Below are 18,064 nucleotides of genomic sequence, written 5' to 3'. Positions count from 1 at the left end.
GTCTTTCTAGAAGAATTCACTCGCACCTTTCATAGAACATAGAATAGTACAGCACAGGAACGGCCCTTCAGCCCGCAATGCTGTGCCGACCATGACGCCAAGGTAAACTAATCCCTTCTGCCTGCCCTTGGTCCTTATCCCTTAATTCCTTTCCTTTGACATTAAAGAAGTTAAGGAAAGGGGAAGGCAAAATGCCAGAAACACTCAAGGTCAGGCAGCATCTGTGGGGAGAAAAATAGAATTAACATTTCACGTCAATAATGTTTTAATAAGCAAGTTTAGGTATGTTTTCGGCCTGGCATCCTAACTATAAAACAGTCAGTAATAAATCTAGTAGAGAACTCAGAAGAAACTTCCTTTCCCTGAGGGCGGATAGAATAAGTGGTTAAAGAGAATGGCATAGGTATTGAAAGGTTAAGTAAATGAGATAAAACAAAAACACCGAGAGGGTAAAACAGTGAATGGAGGAAGCTGGCGTGCAGCACTTGTACCAACCAGTTAGGTCTAATGGGCCATTTGTGAGCCGCCCATTCTAGAGGCATCCATGTCAGTGAAATAAACTACAAGGTGAGGGAAGATTAAACTGGACACTGTCCTACAATCAAAACTGGGAAAAGCGGACTCTGGCTCCACTACAACAATCGCCTTAAAATGACCTGAGGTTTTAATGTAAACAGACACCTTGCGTGAACAATCAACCCAAAGGTAGAGAGCGCGGATACGAGCACAAACCAAACGAAGCCATCGCCATGCCCTCCAGCAGACGACCTGGACTGGATCACCATTCACAGTCAGGGGGGAGCATTAGGAATGTTCCACAACAAATCCTCAACAGTAGCGGTGATTCTCACACAAAATCAGCGAATTATAGTAATAGATTTTCAAAAATATACGTATGTAAACTACCTCCGTTTAACAACCGGTAATTTCCTCCAAATCCTATCTATATGTCAGCGCTTTCGCCCCTCTGATTGCTTTGGAACAGGCGAACCGGCGGGACCGCGCATGCCTTGCACCCCCCCTTCCCCCAGAGAGGCCCGGCCGCGCACTTCCGCGCTCGCTCTTTCTTTTCCGGCCGCCCAGCGAAAGCAGGATGAAGGAGACGAGTGGGGATGGTGAGGCTCGGGAGGCTGACGATGAGTTGGCAGAGCTGGAGGAGCCCGAGGAAGGCTTCAGCGACCCTGAAGGCTTCGAGGATGACATCTCCGATGAGGGTAAAGACAATGAGTGGGGTAGCTTTCGGTATTCGCACACATGGAGGGGAACCGGTTCATATCCCCAGCCCATGTGCGTTTGGGAGTGACTGGAGCCTGAGGCCTAGGCTGGGCCTGGACCCGGATGAGCAGGCAGGTTGACTGGGTCCTGGCTGATAGAGCTGGAACACACTGACTTGGGAATGACACACATTATTAATGATCATAAATTCAGTAGTGTCTAGTGTTGTGACAAAATATTTTTTTTCCAGAAAGATAGCCTGTACAGTGAAGGGAGGTGAATCATTAAGCGACAACTGCAGTTCTTCATTTAAACTAGGGAATCCGCTTTTTCACTTGAAAGTATTTTCACACACTTTGTTTAAAATAACTTAATTAGAAATCACTAGCCTCCGTTTGATCTGTACCATTAGAAGTGTATGTCGTAGTGACGCAAATTACAGTTAAATAAGGTGCAGTATCCGGTGTTAACATTGTATGAACTACAGAGTGGTGGATGTAACTGCAACTGCACAGTTCTTCAATTCAATATCACTTTAAATGTCTTGTACTCTTGTGTAACCTATATTGAGAAGGGTGCAATGCAATATGGGATCCTTATAAATTAGATGAATATGCAATGTCTTCCATGAGATAAAAGGAAAAACATGTTCACACCAGAACCAAATCATTCTGTAAACATTACAAATGTAATTTTAGCATGGTTATAAACTGATTGCTAGCTGATTAGAAAAATCTGTAATCAAAATATTTTAAATCTGTAGTTAATCTGATCCTCCAACAATAGCAAATATTCACATTTCATGTACTACAGGCACTTTATATAAAATCAATTAATAAGATTTTGACATAAAGGTGCAAAATTAGCTCAATTGGCACATTGAGTCTGTGGTTCCATTCAGTGAGATTGTAGCTGGTCTAATAACCCTCAAATCCCCTTTCCTGCCTTTTCCCCATAAACCCTTTATTCCTTTACTGATTGATTGAAAATTTGTTGATCTCAGTCTTGAATATACCTAGCACAACCCAGCTTCTGCAGCCCTCTATGGTAAAGAATTCCACAAATTCACTATCCTTAGAGAGAGGCAACTCTGCTCCAACTCTCACCTAACTGGGTGACCCTTTACTGTAAAATTATTCTCTTTGATCCTAGACTCTTAACACAAGGGGAAGCAACATCTCCACACCTTCCTGGAAGAATCTAAGTAAAAGTCACCTTTCATTCATTTGGACTCCTGTGAGTACAGGCCCAATCTACTCGACCTTACCACATAAGACAATTCCTCTGTATCCAGGATCAACCTAATTGACCACTCCTATTTTGCCTCCGGTGTCAGTTATACTTTTCATGAGATGGGGATATCAAAACTGATTGCAGTATTCTGTAAGGATTCTGTAGTTTTAGCAAGGTTTTCCTATTTCCTGCTGAACTTTCATATGTTAGTGTTTTAGAAACCATTCGGATGCCCTCACAGACTACCAGATACCTCTGTGCTGCAGCTTTCTGCTGTCTTTCTCCATGTAAACAATATTTAGCTGTTCTGCCTTGGCCAAGTGCATAACCTTACATTTTGCCACGTTATATTTAAATTGTCAAATATTTGCCCACTTGCTACATGTCTTTGCAGACTGCCAACCTCACCACTTGCCTTCCCACCAGTTTTCTTGTGTCATTGCAAACTTGGTGATAGTATACTCACTTGCATTGTCTAAATAATTGATATATCTTCTAAATAAATGTGGCCTGAGCACTGATCCCTGTGGCACACCACTGGTTGTGGATTGCCATCCTAAACGTGCCTCCTTGTCCCAAGTCGTCTATTGTGTAGACAAGCTTGTATCTGTGCTAATATACTACTTCCAATGCCGCACGTGCTCAGAACTCTCTTCCTAACTACATTGTGTGTCCAAATGGACTGCATTGCTTCAATAGGGCAGTGCACTATTACTTTTTCATGGTGGGCAATAAATCCTGGCCCCGCCAGCATTGCCCACATCCCATGAATGAATAATAAAAAAAGTAGTCTGACATACGTCGCTTATCCAACACCTTCTAGAAATCCAAATCTTTTACATCCTCTGGTTAAATGGTCTGACCAGAAACATTAACTGTAGTTGAATATTTACTTGTGGTATTCTCCAGATAGCAGATGCACATACTGTAGGACAGTGGAGAAGTGAAAATGAGAACAATTGTTGGATCACTAAACGGATCTGACAACAGCTCTGTTTAAAGAGAAGCTGAATTAATGTTTCAGATTGATTTTTTTTTCATTGCACATGATTGTGCCAGTCTTGGCTTAGTTTAATCTGACATTTTAAGCCCAAGATTCCGTGTTTAAGTTATACGCTGTGGCTGGAGCACAAAAACAGAAATGACACTCCTGTGCAGTACTCAAAGTGCTAATTGTCATTGGTGCCATCTTGTGGAAGAGACATTAAATGAACTTCCTATGAGTCTGCATGGGTAAATCCAGAAGTTCCCATAGCACTTCTCTGAAAAAGTGTTGGACTGTGCTTTCTAATGTCCTGATCAATATTTATCCATCAATGAGCATGCCAAAAAAATACAGATTTTCTGTCTGGTGTCTATTGTATTGATCTATGTGGAAGTTTGCTGTAGGCAAGTTAGCTGCTGTGTTCTGAAGTTAGATTATGACTACTCGTCCAAAGTATTTCATTGGTTGTGAAGTAGTCATCAAAATATATGCAAATGTATGTCCTTTATTTTCAATTTCCTGCACTCCTATTTTGTTATGCGAAATAAAATTTTCATGTGAGGGCACCAGTTATATTTTATTCAGAGATAGTGGGAACTGCCGATGCTTTAGAATCTGGGATAACAAGGTGTAGAGCCGGATGAACACAGCAGGCCGAGTAGGAGAGCTGACGTTTTGGCTCTGGACCCTTTTTCAGAAATGGGGGAGGGTAAGGGGATTCTGAAATAAAGGGGTTGGGTGGATGGAAGATGGATAAAGGAATAGATAGGTGGAGAGGAGACAGACAGGTCAAAGTGGCGGGGATGTCACCTTTACTGGCTCCATCCCCGCCTCTTTGACCTGTCTGTCCCCTCTCCATCTATCTGTTCCTTTATCCATCTTCCATCCACACACCACCACCCACCCCCCCGCCTTTATTTCAGAATCCTCTAATTTCTGAAGAAGGGTCCAGACCCGAAATGTCAGCTTTCCTGCTCCTCTGCTGCTTGGCCAGCTGTGTTTATTCAGCTCTACACCTTGTTATCTTAGCAGAAAAGCACCAATATAGTATAACTATTTGCAGAAATTCTACCAATTCCTGTCAACAAGGCATATGCTACTGAGATTAGGATGTAATCTCATCCTTTGCTTGCATCCTTTCTAAAGTTGCAAGTGCTATCTGACCACAATGCTGGTGTGTTATTTATCATTGTTCCTATTTAGCAGTCGATGGGTAGATCACTCTGTTCAGTACGTAGAACATAGAACATTACAGCACAGTGCAGGCCCTTCGGCCCTCGATGTTGTGCTGACCTGTCAAACCGATCTTAAGCCCATCTAACCTACACTATTCCATGTACGTCCATATGCTTATCCAGTGACAACTTAAATGTACTTAAAGTTGGCGAATCTACACCCGTTGCAGGCAAAGCATTCCATTCCCTTACTACTGAGGAAAGAAACTACCTCTGACATCACCCCTCAATTTAAAGCTATGCCCCCTCGTGCTCGCCGTCACCATCCTGGGAGAAAGGCTCTCCCTGTCCACCCTATCTAACCCTCTGATTATTTTATATGTCTCAATTAAGTCACCTCTCAACCTTCTTCTCTCTAATGAAAACAGCCTCAAGTCCCTCAGCCTTTCCTCGTAAGAACTTCACTCCATACCAGGCAACATCCTAGTAAATCTCCTCTGCACCCTTTCCAAAGCTTTCACATCCTTCTTATAATGTGGTGACTAGAACTGTACGCAATACTCCAAGTGCAGCCGCACCAGTGTTTTGTACAGCTTCACCATAACCTCTTGGTTCTGGAACTCGATCCCTCTATTAATAAAAGCTAAAACACTGTATGCCTTCTTAACAGAAATTATGATGTTTGGTATTTAAGAATGTATGAAGTAGGAACAGGAACCCTGAATAGAATAGCAATTTACTGTCATTTGTTTTTACAAAAATTCAGTGAGATGTGTATAAGTTTCCACAATTATGTGCCATTTTAATTACAGAAATTATAAAAAGTAATAATTGAGAAATTAGGACAAAGTTCATCTTCTTTTCCCTTTCATGGCAATCTGGGCTTATGGATTTGCTATGGGACACTGCCCCTGCGGTCACTAAAGAAAAGATTACTACACCAGACCCAACATGTTGCCATCGCCTAAGCCAACACTGAAGCTGCTGAGTTTATGCCATAGCAAGGAGGGATAGACCAGACCCACCAAGTCGCCAATGCTAAACCTGTTGCCCCACCACTCACTGTCTGAAACTGCCATGCTGCCACCAGGAGGAATGGATCAGGCCCACCGACAACGAAGCCTTTGATAAAACTGTGGCCACTCGGGCAACTTTTCAACATCCAGATCTGCCATGCTGCCAATGCGCCAGCAGGCCCTCACAACCAACCTTCACTGTATCTATGGCTGGCACGGTGGCTCAGTGGTTAGCACTGCAGCCTCACAGGGCCAGGGATCTGGGTTCGATTCCTGCTTCGGGCGACTGCCTGTGCAGAGTTTGCACGTTCTCCCTTTGTCTGTGTGGGTTTCCTCCGGGTGCTCTGGTTTCCTCCCAGGGGAGTTTTATAGGGGAGTGGGTCTGCGTGGGATGTTGCAAGGGGCAGTGTGGACTTGTTGGGCTGAAGGGCCTGTTTCCACACTGTAGGGAATCTAATCCAATCTGCAGAAAACAAAAGGTAAAGTTTGGTATAAAAGGGAAATGAAAATAATGAAGAAACGAAACAAAACTAAAAGTACAAAGAAAAATGTGGCCACCCAGAGGAGCAGGAGTAGGAGCCTTAAAGTTTCCTACCCTGCACCATCCTGTACTGCCTCTAGTGCTGTATCTGAGATTATAAGTGGTCTTTGTAGGATTCTCACAGCTTAGTTCATACATAAGGGCAGAGATGTAGCCACCAGGATACATAAACATCAACTAGCCACAAAACGACATGACCCACTATCACTAGTATCCTTACATACGGATGAGGAAGGACACCACTTTGATTGGGATAACACATCCATCCTAGGACAAGCCAAACAGAGACACGCACGAGAATTCCTAGAAGCATAGCATTCCCACTGGAACTCCATCAACAGACACATTGATTTGGAGCCAATCTACCACCCTCTGAGAAAAAGAACAGGAAATGACATCACCGATGCAGGAAATGACATCACCAACCCAAGGAAACCTAAACAGATAAATAAAAAGCGCGACATAACACCAGCGCTTCATCGGAGGCTCACTGATGATGTTACCTAGAATGGTGACGAAACGTCTGAAAACTAACCTTCCAGCTCAGGGAGCAAACTCACATCCAGAACAGAGATGTATCTGCAGCCTCATTTCTGCTTGACTCCACAGTCACTTTGTATGCCCTCACTTTTGGCAACTTGGTTTTCTCATTAAAGATTGTTACTTGTTGACATTATTTTGTATGCAAGTAGTATTCTCAACTCTATATCCATTTCTATATTGTCAGATGGCTTAACCAATGCATGTTTGAGAGTGAGCTTGGATGATCTCCACGTGAATTTTGAAAGACCCATCCCTTTCTGTTTGTACTCTTTTGAAATGTAATACTTTTTGCTTTGCCTATATCCCTTCTACTGAATCAGATGGTCTGTTTACGCAATGTCCTGGTTAATTCTTGCCTTTTAGGCTATATCTTGTAGATCACAGGAACCCCTTTTCTATCATGTGTCCTTGCCTTTACCTTGTTTCACCACTAGTGCTAACTCATCCAAAATGTCAATTTCTACACACATGGCATGTGTATCACCTTGTTGGCTTTCTAGTTTACACCCTTTGACATTAACTTTAGACACAATCGGTGAGTTATGGAGAAGTTGGAGGAGATTTCTGTAGTAAATGATTGTAGCTTCTGTTCATGTTTGTGCAATATCGACCTTATTGGATCGCAAGATGCACCACAATTTTAAAAGGAAAGTCTTTGAGAATAACCTTCATGACGTAAGATGAATGGTGATATTTTCCCAGAAAAATGTCTTGTCCAGTCCTTATAGTACTTGTGTCACATGAGACCATGAGAAATATCAGGAGTAGCCATTCAGCCTGTCATGCCTTCGTTAAAATCATGGCTGATATGCTGCAGGCCTCGGAGGTTGGCATTAATAAATGAAAATCAAAAGAACTGTGAATGCTGTAAATCAGGAACAAAAACAAAGATGCTGGAAAAGCTCAGCAGGCCTGGCAGCATCTGTGGAGGAGAAAACAGAATTAAAGTTTCGGGCCTGGTTCACCAAAGTTAAGTCTGTTTTCTCCATTAATAAATGAAACTTTATTTTGAGACCTCTCGAATGTTTTGATAATAGTTTAAATTTTTGAATTTCTCAAAACGAATGTACCCAACTTGCATACAAGCCTTTCAAAGGAATTGCGTTTGTAAACATGATGGCATGATTGCTTTTCATAAATATTTTCTCTTCTGGTGTACATCAAATGACTTCTGACTTGCTTTCAGGAATCTGCTTATGGACTACTTTTAAATAGTAATTACTTTAATGGTTAGTGAAGCTTAAATGTTTTGCATTTGTATAGCGCTTTGCATAGCGACATGGTGTTCCAATATACTTTACAGGCAGTGCAATCACTGCTGAGCAAGTGTGGCAGTCAGTTTGTGCTGTGAAAGACTTATAAACAGCAAATTAGGAAAGTGACCTCATGTTGGTTCCTAGGTAGATGTTGGCTGAGAAGGTGGGCAAATCCCCCAGCTTTTCTTTGGATATTGCAGTGGATCTTTTTGTGAGGATAGACTTAACCTTGACTTAATGTCTGTTCTGAAAGGCATCACCTCCATCAATGCAACGTTCCCTCAAACTCAAAGAATTGTTAGCCTGGAGGCTCTGAAAGATCATCAACTTCAAAATGTTCTTCTGGAAAACCTGAAATGTGTAATATGGTAGTTCCAGATAGGGATGTTAATGTTGAAGATATTTCATCTTTATAAATGCGTGCAAACCAGCGTAAAATTAAATTTTCTATCAACAAATTAAAACAGAGACTTATAAGGCCCTCAAGTCTGCTTCACCTATCGATATGAGCATATTTCCATGATTGTCCCAAACTGTCTATAGCAACCTTTAAACATAATTTAATTTTGAAGTATCGCACCCCTCTGGGATCAAGAATTCTGAAGATTCATGACCATTTGGGTGAGGAAAATTTTCCTCATCAAAGTTCTCATTGATCAGCCCCTCGTCCTGAGGTATTTTCTCCCTCCTCCAAACCACCAAACTGATGTTTAATTCAAAACTACGTTTTAACACCCTGCTAAATTTTAATCAGTTGGATTTTTAGACATTTAAGCTTTAAGTCGAGGCAATTCAACATCAAACAAATTCTCAGGATCTTCTTCTAAACACATGGGTATATTAGCTCAATCTATTCGGGACAACACGTCTAGGAGCCAAGCTGATTAACACTTACTTACTCCTTTCCTTGGTTATAGAGACCAGAACTGCTGATTGTATTCCAGGTGTGGTCTCTCCAAAGCCATATACCATGTAGCAAAGCTTTATTGTTCAATTGAAATCCATTTGCAATAAAGGCCAATATGCTGTTTGCTGTTCCAGTTGCTTGCTGTAGTTGCATGTTAACTTTGCTAGCCATTCACAAAATTATGAGCTCTGCCAATCAATCTTCAGTTGTCACAAAAACAGAAATTGCTGGAAAAGCTCGCAGGCCTGGTAGCATCTGAAGAGAAAATCAGAGTTAACGTTTCGGGTCTGGTGACCTTGACTCAGAACTATTTTAATCTTCAGTTGTCATTATGTTTTGCCAATAATCTGAATATATAGTTTTAAAAGGTGTGCCTAATGTCATAATTCAGTTATTTGTGTTCCAGTTGAGGTTGCAGAGTGCACAGCCTTTTGTCCCACTATTCCACTATCGCAACGTTTTTTTAAATCCTTTACCTAGTTAATGATGTATCCAATGATTGTTAGCTCTTGCAAAGGGAAAAAAGTTTGTGAAGAGATTTTTTTTTTCCTCTACTCAGTCCTAATTGGCCTACCCCTGAGACTGTGACCTCTGATTCTAGACTCCAAGAGAAAAACATCTTCTAGCCTGATTAGCCCTGCTGGCCCTCAGTCAGATTTTCTCTCACTTTTCTAAACTCGAGTGAATACAGGGCCAGTTGAACTAACTTCTCATGATAGAACAGTCTTGCTATTCCCAGCATCAGCCTAGTGAACCTCCACTGCATTTTGTCTGTGGCAAGTGTATCCTTAGGTAGGGAGACCAAAACTACATGCAGCATTCCTCGTTTAGTCTTAACATGGGTCAGTACAACTGAAATAACTCCAATCTTGCAGTGACGGCCAGTTACAAGGAGGGTCTGCCTTAAGAACGGGTGTGATTTTGTACAGGGATATAATTTTAAAGGTCCAACAAATGAACGTTTTCTGTACTTAGGAATGAATGGCTCCCTTAGAGAAACTGTTCACAACTTGGGGGAGGCGCTATCTGTATGCCATTTGCCTTCCCAATTGTTTGCTTTACCTACCAGTCTGCTTTCTTTGACTGACACTCAAGGGCGCCAGATTACTTTGTTAATTCCCACTTTACAATATGATGACATCATTTAAAGTACACATTCTTTCTGTTTTGTGTATAGAAGAGTATAACTTGACATTTAGCCACTTTGTACTGCATCTGCCACGTGTTTGATCATGTACTCCATTTGTTGAAATCACCTTGAAGCCTCCTTACAACTGTGAATCCTGTCCAAGTTTCTCATAAGTGAACCTAGAACTGTTGAACTTGTTTGCCTCCACCAAAGCCATAGGCTGGAGCCCAAGGACTAATCCTTGGAATAGCATACTAGTCATTGTCTGACACCACAAATGAAAATCAGTTTATGCCAACCATCTGTTGTGCCAACCAATTCTCGCCCTTCTCATACACTACCTTGACGCCATGTGCTTTAATTTTGCCCACTAACCCCTGATCTAGCACATCAAAAGCCTCTGGAAATCCAAACACACCACATTCAGTACTTTTCCCTTGTATGTTCTACAAGTTATATCCTCAACAAAACTCCAGTAGATTTGTTCAACATGAATTGCCTTTAATAAACCCATGCTTGCTTTATTCAATCCTGTTAATGTTTTCCACATGCTCTGTTAAGTCTTGCAATCTGGAATTTTCAGATCCTGTCAATTTACTAGCCTTCCCAAAATTATTTCACTGAATCATAGAATCCCCAGAGTGTGGAAACAGCCCCTTTGGCCAACCATCACGAGCGCCCACCCCCCTACCCTTTGCCTGTAACCCTACATTTTCCCTGAACACTGGGCAAATTAGCATGGCCAGTTCACCTAGCCTGCACGGTTTGGGCTGTGAGGAAACCAGAACACCTGGCGAAAACTCGTGCAGAGTTCGGGAGAATGCGTGTCGAATTTGCATAGTCACTTGAGGGTGGAATCAGACCTGGGTCCCTGGTGTAGTGAAGCAGCAGTGTGCTAACCCGTGACCCACTTTGCCGCACCGGCTCTTACTGTAAGAAGCCTGCATTTGTCTTTAATGTTGTCTCTTTACAAATTTATAGAAACTTTTACAGTCAGTTTTCTTGTCCCCCTGTAAATTTACTCCCAGACTCTCTTCCCCTTCTCGATCAAACATTTCATCCTCTTCTCGAATTCTAAAATGCATCCAATCCTTGGGCGTGTTGCTTTCTCTAGCAATTTTGTCTTTTTTGACCTAATGCTGTTCTTAATTTCATTTGTAAAGCATGGTTGAGCTACCTTTTATTCTTGTATTTTCACACCAGATAGGAATGAATACTTGTTGGAATTCGTGGGCATGTTCTTTAAACATTAGCTATTGCCTGTCCATGGTACTCTTAATAAGGTTCTCCAGTCTACCCTTTCCAATTTATACCTCAGACTCTCAGTTCCCTTTATTTAGGTTCAGGAAACCAGTTTCAGATTTTACTACTTCACTTTCCAACTTTATGAATAATTATTCCATATAATGGTTGCTCTTCCCCAAGGGATCCCACAGAACAAAATTTTTAGTTAATCCTTTCTCATTACGCTGCTCATTCTAGAATAGCCTGTTTTCTGGTTGGTTCCTCAATCTATTGGTCACATGCAATTGGAGGAAAATCTTCACAATATCATTTGCTATCTTTGCTACTTTAGTTTCTACAGTTGATATTAATTAAAAACTCCTATGATTAAAGCTGTGCCCAGTTTGCATGCATCTCTGCTTGCTTAATGCCTTTACTTACCATTCTGCAGTTGCAGAAACACCTGTCTGTTCACCTCACTGTTGAATCCCCAATCGTTATAGCCCTGCTCTTCTACCTTACTGTCTGTGCACCAGAATAACCAATGATGCCATGGACTTGGCTCCCAATGCTATCTCCTGAAGTCATCCTCCAACATTTTTGAAAATGGTATAGGTGGGGTGGGGCAGGGCAGTTGGTGTTGAGCGTACAGGGCTCTCCTGCGCTACTTGCCTTACTCTACTCTGCCTGATGGTCACCTGGCACTTTATGCTTGTTAATTCTTTATCCATGGTGCTGTACCACCTCAACATGTTGTTCATGAAAATCTTAGACTCACTGTGGCATGTAGAAAATGCTTCCTGTTGCTCTACCTCTGAAATGCGGTTGGCCAGTAGCTGCAGCTGGACAGCTTTCAAGACACATTGGAAGTGTCTATGATAGTGAGAACTATTATGCTGGAGTCTGAGATGATGACACACCGTGAAGCTGGAGGAGCACAGCAGTCCAGGCAGCATCAGAGGAACAAGAAAGCTGACATTTCGGTTTGGGACCCTTCTTCTGAAGGGTGAGTTTTTCCAACAGTCATCATTAGACTCTTAATTCCAGATTTTTATTGAACTCAATTCTAACATTTGCCGCAGTGGGATTCAAACCCAGGTCACCAGAACATTACGTTCCAGCGATAGTACCACTAGGCCGTCACCTTCCCAAGATGTTAGAGACTTGGAATCCCGGTGCAGTATTGGGAATGAAATGAAGTCTTTGCCTTAAGTCACTAGAGACCTGACTTTAAGACTTGACATTACTTACCTTATTTTTATTGCTTTATATCAACCCTACTTGTTTATAAATATTCTTTTCTAATTTGACACTAATTTGTAGATAATTCCAAACAATGGCTTTTTACCAATCAATGGTCTTGGTTTTCCTATGACTTTTTTTCCTCTATTTTAACTCAGATTTTCAAAATCAAAACAAGATCGAATGATATTAAAAATACAGGTAGTCCCCAAGTTGCGAACAGGCTCTTTTGAGCTTCTGGTGAAGCGCTGGTGTTATGTCCCGCTTTCTATTTATTAAACAGATAAATAGAAAACGGGACATAACACCAGAGCTTCACCAGAGGCTCACTGATGATGTTACCTAGAATGGTGACGAAACGTCTGAAAACGAACCTTCCAGCTCAGCGAGCAAACTCACATCCATTTCTACTCCTGTCTGAGTGAAGTTCATACATGATCATGGTCAGTGTTTCTTGGTCTGATTTTGATCATCTGCAGAAGCTGGAAAAATTGTTCACTAAATTTTTGATTTGTATTTCTTTCTCCTGTACATTAACCAACAATTATGAATGGTAAGGCCTAGTCGGGTGTCTTTACTGTCGTACAAAAGTAATGTTTAACAGTCGCTATCATAAGCCAGTTCTAGTTCTATCCTGGAACTCAAGGTTACTGACTTTGATATCAACTGTGAATACATGTCTGTACCTGCCTGTCTTGCAGTTTGTTTTGTGCAGTGTGTAGTGACAAGTTACATATCAGTGTAATTGTTATCTATCAGTTTGACTAACTTATTAGCTCTACCAATCAGCTGCAAGTTGCTGCATCAGAACAAATAATTGATATATAGTTTACAACAAAAATTCATTCTGTCTTGCAAAGGAGCAGCACTCCCAAAACTTGTGATTTCAAATTAACCCGTTGGACTATAACCTGGTATCATGTTACTTCTGGCCTTGAAAATTCAAAATATATGATAGGACATTATTTTCTCAGTGTGTTGGACAGAGCCAACATGGGTTTATAAAAGGGCAGTTATGTTTGACAAACTGCTTAGGAGTTTTTGATCGTAGTGTCATAGAGCATAAAAACAGACCTTTCAGGCCAACTTGTCCGTGCCGCCCAGGTTTCCCAAACTAAACTCGAGTGCCGGTGCCTTTCATTTCTGGTTGCAGCAGCAGCGGGAGCAAGGAGCAGGAGCCTGTCGGGAAGCCGGTGAGTCACTGTTTTTGAATCTTTAAAAAGCTTACCTCGTGAACAGGCGGAGGTACGCTGAGCAGGAGCCGACACGGGACTGGTGAGTGAGTGAGGTAATATATTTGTGTGGTTGCATTACCCGAAACACTACCCGGGTAGTGTCTCCCACCCATCCTCCTCCTCTAACCAAGAAAAAAGGTTCTGTCCGCCTGATTGGTAAGGTAACAAGTTTATTTTTTATTCTTTATTTTTAAAGTCTTGGGAATTTAGAATAATGGGAATGGAGGTCAGGGCAGTTGAATGCTCTTCTAGCAGAATGTGGGAGGTAAGGGTCACCACTAGTGTCCCTGCTGAGTACATCTGCGGGAAGTGCACCCAACTCCAGATCCTGGAAAAGCGTGTTAGGGAGCTGGAGCTGGATGAACTTTGGATCATTCGGGAAGCAGAGGGGGTTACTGAGAGGAGTTAGAGGGAGGTAGTCACTCCTGAAGTACAGGAAAAAGGCAGATGGGTTACGGTCAGGGGACGGAAAGGGAACCGGCAGGCAGTGCAAAGATCCCCTGTGGCCATTCCCCTCAACAATAAGTATACCATTTTGGATACTGTTCGTCGGGGGGGAGGGGGGAGGAGGAGGAGGGAGAGACACTTACCAGGGGAAAGCAGTGGGTCTCTGGCACAGAACCTGTCCCTGCTGCTCAGAAGGGAAGTGGGAAAGAGGAGCAGAGCATTAGTCATTGGGGACTCCATAGTTAGGGGGACAGATAGGAGGCTCTGTGGGGACGAGAGAGACTCAAGGTTGGTGTGTTGCCTCCCAGGTGCCAGGGTATGTGATGTCTCTGATCGTGTTTTTGGGATCCTTAAGGGGGAGGGGGAGCAGCCTCAAGTCGTGGTCCACATTGGCACCAATGACATACGTAGGAAGAGAGATGGGGATTTAAGGCTGAAATTCAGGGAGCTAGGATGGAAGCTGAGAGCTAGGACGAACAGAGTTGTTGTCTCTGGTTTGTTGCCTGTGCCACGTGCTAGTGAGGCGAGGAATAGGGAGAGAGAGGAGTTGAACGCATGGCTACAGGGATGGTGCAGGAGGGAGGGTTTTGGATTCTTGGATAATTAAGGTGGGACCTACCCCAGCAAGATGGTCTTCACCTGAACCAGAGGGGTACCGATATCCTGGGGGGGAAATTTGCTAAAGCTATTCGGGTGGGTTTAAACTAATTCAGCAGGGGGATGGGCACCAAAATTGTAGTTCGAGTGGAGAGAAGGTTGAGAGTAGGGTGGTCTGAAATAAAGTTTTAGGGAAGCAAGATGGCACTGGCAAGCAAGAAGTTGGATTGAAATGTGTCTACTTCAATGCCAGGAGCGTCCGGAATAAGGTAGGTGAACTTGCAGCATGGGTTGGTACCTGAGACTTCGATGTTGTGGCCATTTCGGAGACATGGATAGAGCAGGGACAGGAATGGTTGTTGCAGGTTCCGGGATTTAGATGTTTCAGTAAGAACAGAGAAGATGGTAAAAGGGGTGGAGGTGTGGCATTGTTAGTCAAGGACAGTATTACAGTTTCAGACAGGATGTTTGGGGACTCGTCAACTGAGGTAGTATGGGCTGAGGTTAGAAACAGGAAAGGAGAGGTCACCCTGTTGGGAGTTTTCTGAAGGCCTCCGAATAGTGCCAGAGATGTAGAGGAAAGGATAGCAAAGATGATTCTCGATAGGAGTGAGAGAGACAGGGTAGTTGTCATGGGCGACTTCAACTTTCCAAATATTGACTGGGAACACTATAGTTTGAGTACTATAGATGGGTCAGTTTTTGTCCAGTGTGTGCAGGAGGGCTTCCTGACACAGTATGTAGATAGGCCAACAAGGGGCAAAGCTACGTTAGATTTGGTACTGGGTATTAAGCCTGGCCAGGTGTTAGATTTGGAAGTAGGTGAGCACTTTGGTGATAGCAGTCACAATTCTGTTATGTTTAGTGATGGAAAGGGATAGGTGTATACCACTGGGCAAGAGTTACAGCTGGGGGAAAGGCAATTATGATGAGATTAGGCAAGATTTAGGGAGCATAGGATAGGGAAGGAAACTGCAGGGGATGGGCACATTAGAAATGTGGAGCTTATTCAAGGAAAAGCTCCTGTGTGTCCTAGATAAGGATGTACTTGCCAGGCAGGGAGGAAGCTGTCGAGTGCGGGACGCGTGGCTTAGGAAGGAGGTGGAATCTCTGGTCAGAGGAAGAAGAAGGCTTATGTTAGGATGAGATGTGAAGGCTCAGTTAGGGCACTTGAGGGCTACGAGGTAGCCAGGAAAGACCTGAAGAAGAGCCAGGAGGAGACATGAGAAGTTGTTGGCGGATAGGATCAGGGTAAACCCAAAGGCTTTCTATAGGTATTTAAGGAATAAAAGAATGATGAAAGTAAGGTTAAGCCCAATCAAGGATAGTAATGGTAAGTTGTGTGTGGAGTCAGATGAGATAGGGGAAGCGCTAAATGAATATTTTTCAACAGCATTCACTCTAGAAAACGACAATGTGGTCGAGGCGAATACTGAGATACAGGCTACTAGACTAGGTGGGATTGAGGTTCACAAGGAAGAGGTATTAGAAATCCTACAGTGTGAGAAGATAGATAAGTCCCCTGGGCCGGATGGGATTTATCATCGGATCCTCTGGGAAGCCAGGGAGGAGATTGTCGAGCCTTTGGCATTGATCTTTAACTTGTCATTGTCTACAGGAATAGTGCCAGAAGACTGGAGGATAGCAAATGTGGTTCCCCTGTTCAAGAAGGGGAGTAGAGACAACCATGATAATTACAGACCAGTGAGCCTTACCTCAGTTGTTGGTAAAGGTTATAAGGGATAGGATTTATGATCATCTAGAAAAGAATAAATTGATTAGGGATAGTCAGCACGGTTTTGTGAAGGGAAGGTCGTGCCTCACAAACCTTATTGAGTTCTTTGAGTAGGTGACCAAACAGGTAGATGAGAGTAAACCGGTTGATGTGGTGTATACGGATTTCAGCAAGGCGTTCGATAAGGTTCCTAACAGTAGGCCAATTGTACAAAATGCGGAGGAATGGAATTGTGGGAGATATAGCAGTTTGGATCGGAAATTGGCTTGCTGAAAGGAGACAGGGTGGTCGTTGATGGGAAATGTTCATCCTGGAGAGCAGTTACTAGTGGTGTACCACAAGGGTCGGTGTTGGGTCCACTGCTGTTTTTCATTTTTATAAATGACCTGGATGAGGGCGTAGAAGGATGGGTTAGTAAATTTGCAGACGACACTAAGGTCAGTGGAGTTGTGGATAGTGATGAAGGATGCTGCAGGTTACAAAGAGACATAGATAAGCTGCAGAGCTGGGCTGAGAGGTGGCAAATGGAGTTTAATGCAGACAAGTGTGAGGTGATGCACTTTGGTAGGAGTAACTGGAAGGCAAAGTACGGGGCTAGTGGTAAGATTCTTAGTAGTGTAGATGAACAGAGATATCTCGGTGTCCACGTACACAGATCCTTGAAAGTTGCCACCCAGGTTGACAGGGCTGTTAAGAAGGCATACAGTGTTTTAGCTTTTATTAATAGAGGGATCGAGTTCCGGAACCAAGAGGTTATGCTGAAGCTGTACAAAACACTGGTGCGGCCGCACTTGGAGTATTGCGTACAGTTCTGGTCGCTGCATTATAAGAAGGATGTGAAAGCTTTGGAAAGGGTGCAGAGGAGATTTACTAGGATGTTGCCTGGTATGGAGGGAAGGTCTTTTGAGGAAAGGCTGAGGGACTTGAGGCTGTTTTCATGAGAGAGAAGAAGGTTGAGAGGTGACTTAATTGAAACATATAAAATAATCAGAGGGTTAGATAGGGTGGATAGAGAGAGCCTTTTTCCTAGGATGGTGACGGCGAGCACGAGGGGGCATAGCTTTAAATTGAGGGGTGAAAGATATCGGACAGATGTCAGAGGTAGTTTCTTTAGTCAGTAGTAAGGGAATGGAATGCTTTGCCTGCAACGGGTGTAGATTCGCCAACTTTAAGTACATTTAAGTCGTCATTGGGTAAGCATATGGACGTACATGGAATAGTGTAGATTAAATGGGCTTCAGATCAGTATGACAGGTCGGCACAACATCGAGGGCCAAAGGGCCTGTACTGTGCTGTTATGTTCTCTGTTCTAAACAGGTCCCATTTGCCTGCTTTTGGCCCAAGTCGCTGTAAACCTTTAATAGCCATGTACCTATTCAGATGTCTTTTAAATGTTGTACACTGCCTGCATCTCCCATTTCCTCTGGTAATTCATTTGAGATACAAACCACCCTCTATGAAAACGTTGCCCCTCAGATCCTTCTCTTAAAATTATGCCATCTAGTTTTGGATCCCCTACCCTAGAGAGAAAGAAAACCTTTGCTACACCTTATCTGTGACCGTCATGATTTTATTAACCTCTAA

At 42.9% G+C, this 18,064-nt stretch overlaps 2 protein-coding genes across 4 annotated transcripts in view; one reads left to right on the top strand and one right to left on the bottom strand.

Annotated features, from left to right (window-relative positions):
• The window catches only part of brat1 (BRCA1-associated ATM activator 1), a 104,636-nt gene extending 103,879 nt beyond the window's left edge, over positions 1 to 757 (bottom strand). For all 3 annotated transcript variants that reach the window (XM_059653882.1, XM_059653883.1, XM_059653884.1), the window contains exon 1: positions 496 to 757. The gene's annotated coding sequence lies outside the window, so the exon portion shown is untranslated. The remainder of the gene's footprint in view (positions 1 to 495) is intronic.
• A 302-nt stretch (positions 758 to 1,059) lies between these two features.
• eif3ba (eukaryotic translation initiation factor 3, subunit Ba) overlaps positions 1,060 to 18,064 on the top strand; it is a 69,037-nt gene continuing 52,032 nt past the window's right edge. The window contains exon 1 of the mRNA XM_048552703.2: positions 1,060 to 1,214. Within this exon, the coding sequence (XP_048408660.1) occupies positions 1,094 to 1,214 (121 nt within the window). The 5' untranslated portion in view covers positions 1,060 to 1,093. The remainder of the gene's footprint in view (positions 1,215 to 18,064) is intronic.

Source organism: Stegostoma tigrinum, chromosome 23 (genome assembly GCF_030684315.1).
Source record: "Stegostoma tigrinum isolate sSteTig4 chromosome 23, sSteTig4.hap1, whole genome shotgun sequence".
Taxonomy (NCBI): domain Eukaryota; kingdom Metazoa; phylum Chordata; class Chondrichthyes; order Orectolobiformes; family Stegostomatidae; genus Stegostoma; species Stegostoma tigrinum.
The sequence above is the reverse complement of the archived record's forward strand: the minus strand, read 5'-3'. Positions and strand labels throughout refer to the sequence as shown.